The sequence below is a fragment of the Dermacentor andersoni genome, chromosome 7 (genome assembly GCF_023375885.2).
Source record: "Dermacentor andersoni chromosome 7, qqDerAnde1_hic_scaffold, whole genome shotgun sequence".
Lineage (NCBI taxonomy): Eukaryota > Metazoa > Arthropoda > Arachnida > Ixodida > Ixodidae > Dermacentor > Dermacentor andersoni.
In genome coordinates, this window is record NC_092820.1 from 67,889,732 (window position 1) to 67,900,107 (window position 10,376).

The window sequence follows — 10,376 nt, forward strand, 5'->3', positions numbered from 1 at the left end:
TGTAGCTGCAGACCGAAGTTGGATCCTTGCCCTCTTTGAGAATAGGAATTACGACTGCTTGCTTCCAGGCAGGTGGAATGTAACTGGCAGAGAATATGGAATTAAAGAGTGATAGTAGTGTTTTGTGTGTTTCGGCGTGTAGGTGTTTAATCATCTCATAAACTATTCGGTCGCCTCCAGGAGCTGATTTATTGCAACAGTTCAGTGCAGCCTGAAATTCCACCATGTTAAATGGCCGGTTGTAAGCTTCATTTTTATTTCCTTTCCGGTTCAGAGGCTGTCGTTCCGTTTGTCGCTGATATCTTAGAAATGTATCTGAGTAATGCGATGAACTCGAGATGTACTGTAAATGTGCCCCTAGCGAATCAGCTTGGTCCTCAATAGTGTCTCGTTGTGTGTTTACTAAAGGTAGAGGGTGAGTTTCGCGGCGTATTATTTTGTTTACCTTATTCCAGGCTTTCCGTTCGTCTGTATATGAATTGATGCTACTGATGTATTTTTGCCAACTTTCCCGTTTGGCCCGGCGGCGTGTTCTTCTACCTAGTGACTAAATTGATAAGATTCTCGGCAGTTGCAGATTCGCGAAGGTGACTCCAAGTGTTATTTTGATTTTTACGAGCTTCTTTGCACTCCGCATTCCACCAGGGAACACGTCGCCTAGTGGGTGATCCATTTGATTCAGAGATACACAGTGACGCCGCATCAACAATAAATGCTGTCAGATATGCCACGGCGTCATCAATAGGAAGTGCAGAGATGCCTTCCCAGGTCATGCGGGTGAGTTCTTTATAACGCTTCCAGTCGGCTGACTCGACTATCCAGTGGGGGACGCATGGGGAGCATTGATCATGTTTTGTTGATTTTATGAGAATTGGAAAATGGTCACTCCCATATAGGTTTTTAAGCACGTTCCACTCTTTATACGGTACGAGTGTACCAGATCTAATGCTCAAATCGATCGATGAAAATGTTTTGTTTGCCACGCTATAGAATGTAGGGTCTTTATTATTGGGTAAGCATGCACCTGTAGTGAAGAGGAGGCTTTCTACTAAGCGTCCCCTGGCATCACAACGACAACCTCCCCAAAGAGTGTTGTGTGCATTGAAATCTCCGACGACAATATAAGGTTCGGGCAGTTCATTAAAAAAGCTTTGGAATTCTGTTTTTGAAAGATGGCAGTTCGGGGGGGTGTATAGTGAGGAAATTGTTACTAGTTTATTAAAGAGTATCGCACGGACGGCAACTACCTCTAGGGGTGTTTTAAGCTGTAATTGCCGGCAAGCAACACCCTTCTCTACAATTATTGCCACACCGCCAGACGAGGCAAGGGCGTCGTTGCGGTCTTTTCGGTATATGGCATACTGCCGGAGAAGGTTTGTGTGTGAAGGATTGAGATGTGTTTCTTGGACACACAGCACCTTTGGACTGTACTTATGTAAGAGTTCCTTAATGTCGTCTAGGTTGTGGAGTAAACCCCTGACATTCCATTGTATTATCTGTGTATCCATAATGTATGTGTTTTGTGCTGTGTGTCTAAGAATAATAGATTAGATTATCTCACGAGACCTTTCCAGGCCCCGTGAAACGAGATCTCTCTATCTTGCGGACGCGCTCGAGGGAGCTGCGCCGCTCCTTGGGCGTCTGAGACGCCAGGTTTGTGCTCGTATCCATCACCTCTTCTGAGGCGGTGGATACTGCCCGCGGAGCGGGCACTTTCGCGGGAATGGTAGGCTGATCTGCACCGGCAGTGGCCCTGGGTTCAACAGGCCCAGAGGTCTGCTGGCCCTCATTTGCGGGAGACGGAACAGCGTTGGCTGTTCCAGTCAGGGGGGCGGATGGCGTGACCGCCGTCACTCTCCGAGTGACTTGGGCGGCCGCCGAACGATGTGGCGCTGCCCCCCGGCGCGCCCCATCGGTATAAGAAGGACTGGTCTGATTGTTGGAATGGAAACGCTTGCGTGCCTCTGGGAAAGTCAGATTTAGTTTCACCTTGAATTCTATTATTTGTTTTTCTTTTTTCCACGAAGGGCAGGATCGCGAGTAAGCAGGATGGTCTCCTTCACAGTTGGCACAGTGGGTTGCTGAACTGCAAACGTCAGAAAAGTGTTCGATGGAGCTACACTTGGCACAAGTCGCACGCCCTCTGCAGGTTTGGGACCCGTGCCCAAAACGTTGACACTTAAAACATCGACGTGGGTTTGGAATGTATGGCCTGACACGTAGCTTGCAGTAACCGGTCTCGATTGATTCAGGAAGAATGCTGGTTCCAAAAGTTATGATAATGTGCCTAGTTGGTATTTCTTTGTCATCTCGTCTTATTTTAATCCTTTGCACCTTGACAACGTTCTGTTCTTGCCATCCTTCTAGTAATTCACTTTCACTAAGTTCCAGAAGGTCATCTTCCGAGATGACCCCACGCACTGTATTCATCGTCCTGTGTGGGCCTACTGAGACGAGAATGTCCCTGAACGCTACAAGTTTTGAGAGTCTGTCGTACTGTGGCTTGTCGCGAACTTCGAGAAGAAGATCACCACTTCCCACCTTTGTTACTTTAAAACCTGGCCCTATTGCTTCAGTGAGGAATTTCGCTACAAGAAAAGGTGATATCATTCGGACTGTCTTAGTTTCGTGTTGACTGTGAACGTGGTATTTCGGAAAGGACTCTTTTGGTTGCATAAAAAAGTTGAAAGGTTCATCGGTGCGCCCCCTCTTCAGGGAGCGATCAGGTAATTGGGGAAAAGCTTCAGCCATAAAAAATTGGAAAATTCGGCGGCGATGGTGGCCACCCACCACCGAGCCCAACAAGGGGACGCTACAAGGTCGGGAAATTACCTGCAGACACCAGCCATGCATCGCCGCTATAACCTAATATACGATACCCAAGGTTGGATAACTACACCAGGTTAACCCTCGCCACCTGGAAGTAAGAAGAAGCGAAGAGAAGACAGGAAAGATTGAAAGTGAGAGAGAAAGACGAAGAATGAAGAGAAGGACAGGAAAAGGTGACTGCCGATTTCCTCCAGGTGGGTCAGCCTGGAGGTACCGTCTGTGTGAAGCCGAGGCCGAAGAGGTGTGTTGCCTCCGCCGGGGGGCCTTAAAGGTCCAAACACCCAGCTTCGGCTCAACCCCCAGGATCCCCTTTTCCCCAGACACGGCTAAGCCGCGCACGGCTACACGCGGGAGGGTCCAACCCTCGTGTGCTCGGGTACGTGGTGTCGCAACACACCAAACACCTGCTGACGCAGACGCCCCTGCGGGGAGTCGAGGGAAAGTTGATTCCCTAAGTAATAATAATATATTCGGCAGGGATGGCCGCCACCCACCATGGAGCCCAACCAGGAGACGACACAGGACGGGAAGTACTCAGTTCAGCGCACGCCAGCGGTACATCCCCACTATAACCAAATACCTATACCCGAGGCTGGGCATAATGCACAAGGTTAACCCTTGCCGCCAGGAAATACGGAAGTAATCAGAAGTGAAGAGAAGACAGGAAAGATGGAAAAGTGGGAGAGAAAGACGAAGAATGGAGAGGAGGACAGGAAAAGGCGACTGCCGATTTTCCGATTTCCGCCAGGTGGGTCAGTCTGGAGGTGCCGTCTATGTGAAGCAGAGGCCAAAGAGGTGTGTTGCCTCCGCCGGGGGGCCTTAAAGGTCCTAACACCCGGCATCGGCTCAACCCCCAGGATCCCCCTTTCCCCCGAAAATTTCTTGTCTAGTTATCCCTGCCTGTGTTCACAAAGCTGGATGTTGAACACGAGAAGTAAACAAAAACCCATGCCTGACCACTTTTTCGACCTAATACGATAACCGTTCACCCTTGCAATTTAGTTATTGCATTTTATGCGTGCTGTGCAAGTGACAGCCTTGCGGTAGTTTTACGGCTTGCGTCAGTCCTACCGCGTCTTGCCTAGACAGGGCAATTGGCGACATTACCGGTCCGCGGCGATGCTCGATTCATTCTTCCAGCCATCTTTATAAAATAAGCTGTCAAATACACCGTGAATCAGCTGAGGGTTCGCTACGCGAACACTGCACAGTAGTTTAAGGTTTGTTTAGCGTAGTCTAACGTTTGTAACTACGATTTGTTACCTCACGTGTGCAGGCCTGCACACCTGTGCTCACGTTGCAGCCGCGCATCGAAGTGGAGTGGCAGCCGACGACAAGCACGAGTTCCAGGTCCTTTTACCCCTGTGTCACTTTGCTTGGATGCACGGCCGTTGTCGGGCGCACTGGCCCCTTGAACATATTCTAGATAGGAGTGGACGACCGTGTACAAAGGTTTGAGGGATAAACCTGTTCCTGTAAAGTCTGGGAAACCATGTCAATAAAAAGCAAATAAGTGTAAGTGGTCATATGTCCTTCATATGCTGGAAGGAATACCACTTGACTGGTTAGTGAGGCAGCACAAGAATAATTTTTTGTCGACTGCCAATCCATTTCTGAATTTTGTCTGACTGTACTGACTGTAAATAAATGAGCAAAAGTAAAATTAAATGTATTTTATGATACAGGCAGTACCTGATTGTATAGTTGTTGGGCAAGTGCAGTGATTGATTATGCAATATACCAGTTGTTTCAGGACCACTGTACCTGCAAGGCCGGCAACTCGTCACAGTAAAAGCACATGCTTGCAATGTTGCTGTTTGTTAACAGGTAAGGCTTTTCATCGAAACAGTAAATTTTTTTAATTTGTTCCAAGCCCACTGGTTACCTTGCTGAAGTTGCTCGAAAACAGCAAAATTTCAAGACATAAACTAATTCACAAATGAAAACAGAAAAACAAACTTTATTCAAGATTATACTGACATTCACTTCATGCAGCCAACAAATTAAAAGATAAATGGAAACACTGCGCCAGTCAGCATCTCAACACAGCTATGGCAAAGGCTTGAATGCATTCCTGGAAGCATAGTATACAACACCAAAGAAGTGCTAAGGAAATTTTGAAAAAAAAAAAAGGATGCACCTGACAAGTGTTGATACATTAAAAGCAACGCTGATGACACGAATGAAAAGGAGTGATCAGAACTTTACCTTGAAAGCAATTTGATATCGTTTGTTAGCGCAGATTCCATTCCCTTCCCCATGGAAGGATTGCCTTAATGTGTCAGAATAATTATGTGAGGATTATTCTTTACTTTCAGTGCATGCTTCTTTTCTTTTGTCCCATTTCAATTTGCAGCAGCACTTAGTGCTCCACTTAGAACAAAAAGAACTTAAGGTGTAAGAAATGGGCTCAGCTGCTGACAGCCGGGGAAACATACTAAGATCACTTGGAGGGTCTTCAATATTATAAATGGGATTTTTATGCACGTAGTCTCATTACTTTCTGTTTTGTCATTGGCGGCAGTTATGCACTGTTTTGCGTTCATGAGCTTTGTTACGCATACAATTGGGCTAGCAGGTTGCCTGTGTATAAATCTGAAGGAAATGTGTGCACCTTTCAGACTCAAATGGAGTCAAGTATTGCACGTGTTTAACGAAGCTGTTGCCTTCAGGATAATTAGGGACGTTAGAGCTTACTTGTTTATTTGCAGCTGATGACATTCACATTATAACTAATAATGCTGAATGACGTTATGTTTTTCTGGAAGCAATGGTGTAGCTTTGATTTATAATGTCACATTGTGTAGTACTCTTTTATGTTTAATCAATATAATTTATTGCTTACACGCTATCTGCGCATTATGATCCTAACTTGAGATTCCTTCAATGCCACACAGGTCTGGGATCGAAAACCTTGAGCAGCTAACTTCAACAGACTTAAAACAAGCATGGGGAAAACTGAAATCGATGTCCCTTTATGAGCTAAGAAGGACAAGAGATCTATGCCATGTACAAGGTGCACCAAGGCTCCGTTTAGTTAGACAGCAGGAAGCTTACATAAATACACAAGATTATTGCTGTTGCTCCGAACAGCACGCTTGCACTGCACAGCAAAGGGCGGTGCTCATTTACTCATGACAGCGCTCAAGAACACAGCATGGAAAACGCCAAACTGAATGTAATAAGCCCTATATGCAGGGTATTGATTCAGCACATGGCTTTGTGCCAACAAGTGCGAAAGTATGAGGAACTTCAGTCCCATAGTGTCGCCTTTGAAGATGCCACCACACTGAAGATATACAAAGCAGCCAAAGAACACCTCGGTCCTCGTATGCATCGCTTTTATTTAATGCATACCGCCGTGACACAGTAGGAGGCAGTTGATATCTGTGCAAGCACAGTGAGCCAAAGTGACACCAAGCGGCACTGACAGAGCATGCCAAGGATTACTGGCAGCAAGTGCCACAGCTTATACAGATTTCTGCCAAACGAAGAATGCACATGGGATCATAAGATCACGAAATACTTAACTAAAATATTTAAGGTTAATAATGACACACGCAATGGGAAATCATGCGAAAGGCCAGCCACTGAAGAGTACACAAGAAAGACTGGAAATGAAGTGACAGCACTTGGCTTTGTCATTAATCCTGTCGTTCCATGGTTGGGCTTTAGCCCATACGGTGTTGTCTTCAAGAATGGGCAACTTTCTGTGCTGCTGGAAGTGAAGAGCCCCGTTCGGGGAAAACAAGCAAAAATTTGTGAGCTCATCAAAGACAACAAGCTACCATACATAATTTCTGACAAAGAAAACTTCTCTCTTCGGCTAACACAGTCATATTTTTCACAAGTGCAGATTGGCCTGCTTCTTCTGAACCTCAAAGAGGCGCATTTCATTGTTTACAGCCATTGTTTACAGCGAATCTCTAGTGATTTGTGTAAAAAGAGACGACCAATTCATTGACAATCTTGTGCGTCGATTGCAATGTGTTTACTTTGAACATTTATTGCCGCAGCTCGCCAAATATGAAAAATAAGGTCATGGCCCTCGACCCTATGACGACCTAAGTGACTGTAATGGTCACTTCAGCCTTATGCATTGTCCGAGGTCAGCTTAGACGTCTCGACTATGCTCATGGCTTCCCTTGACTGTTGTTTCTGCTAAAGTTACCAGTCCTTGTTACTTTTGAACAAGTCGCTTGCTTTGTTTTTGTCAACACTTGCTGTCACGAGCTGAAGTAGAAGAAAAAAATGGCTGTGGCTTAGCTAAGGTTAAGCCCAGGATGCGAAGCATACTAGCCTTTATTTTAGTTGTTGAACCACTGCTTAGCCTGGTGAACTGCTGTTGCTTGGCTATATTTGGTTCGGCTAGACGAAGAAACAACGCATGCGTTACTCTGCTTCGCCTTCAAGAGTGGAACGCGATAGCGTTCCCGTCGACCCGCCAAGGGATGTAAGACAATGGGCTACGGCGCAGCGACCACGCGCCCCGCATTGGACGCGGTGAGCGTCGAGCAACGCAGCGTTCGGCGCGGCAACGAAATGTGCGCCTGAGCAAGCGACGCACGCCTGAGCCTTAGAAACAGCTCGTTTCTAAGGCAACACCGCATTCACTAGAGGCGCTTTTGTACCGCTTTGAAGCATCGTACTCGTGGCTCAGTGGTAGCGTCTCCGTCTCACACTCCGGAGACCCTGGTTCGATTCCCACCCAGCCCATCTTGCAAGAGTTGAGCCAAAGCCACCTACAAAATCAGTCTCTGTAGCACTCCGCAACCTTCGCTTCTCATTCCAACGAGCAGCTCTGTCTCCAGGAGGCATCTCACCTCGTGAGTGTCTAGCAGAGGCAAGCGCAGCTGCTTATATACCGCCGCGACGCCGCGAGCGACGGCGCGAGTTGGAGCCCCGTTTCTCCTCTGTCGTGACGTCACGGTGTCACGTGGTATTGAAGGCGACACCGCCGCGCCTGAGGAGCTGGATTGAGCTCTCGTAATATGCTTCGCATAAAAGAACAGAGAGAAGAAGGAAGAGGAAGAAGGCTGACGTGACCTACAAGGAGCGAGGTCGCAAATGGCAGAACACGGCTAGCGGAGAAGAAAGAAGTCAGCTAAAGAAACGCAATTCTTGGCCAATCCCCCAGCGTGGGTATGAGCCATAACATGAGGCCATCATCATCATCATCATCACTGTGCAAAGGCGCTGAACCAAGGACGGCTAGATCGAAGAGTTGAGCTGGAGGACACCGGTGGCTCTGCACCAGCCGCGTTCGATCCTCCACGCCCGCGGCTGTGCACCGGGGTCACCAGCAAAGGCTCGGTCCGAGGACAACGGTCCCGTCCTATGCTACGCGGACAACCTCGCCCTCACCGACGACAACGCTCGACAAGCCCGACCTGTTCTACGGAGACGGCCCTCAGCACAGATGCCAGTGGTGCACCGAGCAATGCGGAGGAGCTGCACTGACTCGGACATGTAAGCGCCACACCGCATGTGACTTATTAGGACGTGAGAACTTGTGAGACGATTTAAGAACTCGGGAAACATTAGTGTGAACGAGAGAGATCAAACTCGGTGTAACCATTGTTGCGGATGTATGTAAATGTGACGAGGACTTATTGGTGAGATACATTACAAATGTGTTTAGTGTGCCGGTTCAGATTCATGTCTCGTGCGCCGGTAACCGTGACACTTGCATAGAGGTATTCATCTCAACACTTCTCCTTCGTTTTATTTCTTCAATGCTTCATCCCGACCAGACGGGCTTCCGTCGAACCCTCGAAGTTCTAAAGCCTACATAAGCTTCCATGAACCTTCTGTCATCCCATTGTGAACAAGGCTTCCGTAGCGAAGCCGAAACGTCTTTTAGATTTTTCATTTTTTAGCACTTCTATGTTGGTCGGTGTCCTTCGTTTTATTTCTTCAATGCTTCATCCCGACCAGACGGGCTTCCGTCGAACCCTCGGTTCTAAAGCCTAGATAAGCTTCCATGAACCTTCAGTCATCCCATTGTGAACAAGGCTTCCGTAGCGAAGCCGAAACGTCTTTTAGATTTTTCATTTTTTAGCACTTCTATGTTGGTCGGTGTCCTTCGTTTTATTTCTTCAATGCTTCATCCCGACCAGACGGGCTTCCGTCGAACCCTCGGTTCTAAAGCCTACATAAGCTTCCATGAACCTTCCGTCATCCCATTGTGAACAAGGCTTCCGTAGCGAAGCCGAAACGTCTTTTAGATTTTTCATTCTTTAGCACTTCTATGTTGGTCGGTGTCCTTCGTTTTATTTCTTCAATGCTTCATCCCGACCAGACGGGCTTCCGTCGAACCCTCGGTTCTAAAGCCTACATAAGCTTCCATGAACCGTCCGTCATCCCATTGTGAACAAGGCTTCCGTAGCGAAGCCGAAACGTCTTTTAGATTTTTAATTTTTTAGCACTTCTATGTTGGTCGGTGTCCTTCGTTTTATTTCTTCAATGCTTCATCCCGACCAGACGGGCTTCCGTCGAACCCTCGGCTCACAAAAGGTCGGTTGCTGCCTCACTGCTCAACCGTACGAACCGCATTTGCACCACAGCAGAAAGCCGTTCCACTGACTTGGACCACGTGCGAGGTGATCTCTCGGCAAGCGGCTACCCCACATCCTTTTTCACTGCTGTGGAGCGCCGTCTGTCCAATCCAGCTCGTCCGACCAATCCCCGACCAAGAAAGCGTGCCGCCATACCTCACGTTCCAGGGATAAGCGAAACCTTGTCTCGCGTTCTACGCAGTTATCACGTTGAGGTGGCGCACGTGCCCGTATGTAAGCTGAGGCAAGCGCTCGTCGGCGGTAAGGACAGGCTTCCGAGAGAACCGTTTCCCGGCGTGGTCTATAAGATACCCTGCGCAGATTGCGACTACGCATACATCGGTGAATCGGGCAACTTCAAACAGAATGAATGAATGAATGTTTGATGTTTCATGGCGCAAGGGCCAAGTATGGCCAAAGAGCGCCATGTCTGTGTTTATGAGTGTGCTGTGTAATCATGAGTTCTATGAAGTTGGTGTGACGTGGCTGTAGAGGGGCCTTAAAATGGTCGCGCTAAAGTGCGTAAAATCTGTATAATAAGATTATGGCAATGACTTATGACGTGTACTATGAACATTAGGACACATTTGATGATGATGATGTGTAGTGTTTTATGGCGCAAGGGCCAGGTATGGCCAAAGAGCGCCATGACAAATGGTAGTGTTAACGATGTATTATGGAAGATGTGACTTGGCTGTAAAGTGGCCTAAAAATAGTCGCTGTAAAGTGCGTAAAATCTACGTGCTATAAAATTATGGCGATGATTAATGACGAAGACTGAAGATTAAAATCCATCGTAAAAGAATGGTGCATTGTTAAACATATGCGAGACGTTAAATTGCTTACAGCACTACAGCCTCGCCAGAGCCCTTGAACCACAAGGGCCTAGAGGCATGTGCTTATTCAAAATAATTATCGCAGCGACATCCTCAGAAGAGAGGAAGCGCTACGAACGTGTGGGGCTAATAACATGCAACACAACATCTTTCA

General features: G+C 47.4%; 1 protein-coding gene across 1 annotated transcript; it reads left to right on the plus strand.

Annotated features, from left to right (window-relative positions):
• Window positions 1–4,741: 4,741 nt before the first annotated feature.
• LOC129385856 (uncharacterized) lies at window positions 4,742–7,933 on the plus strand. Its single transcript, XM_072289473.1, has 2 exons — window positions 4,742–5,958; window positions 6,263–7,933. Exons 1-2 carry the CDS (start codon window positions 5,716–5,718, stop codon window positions 6,791–6,793), a joined length of 774 nt encoding a protein of 257 aa, XP_072145574.1. The 5' UTR covers window positions 4,742–5,715; the 3' UTR covers window positions 6,794–7,933.
• Window positions 7,934–10,376: the final 2,443 nt, after the last annotated feature.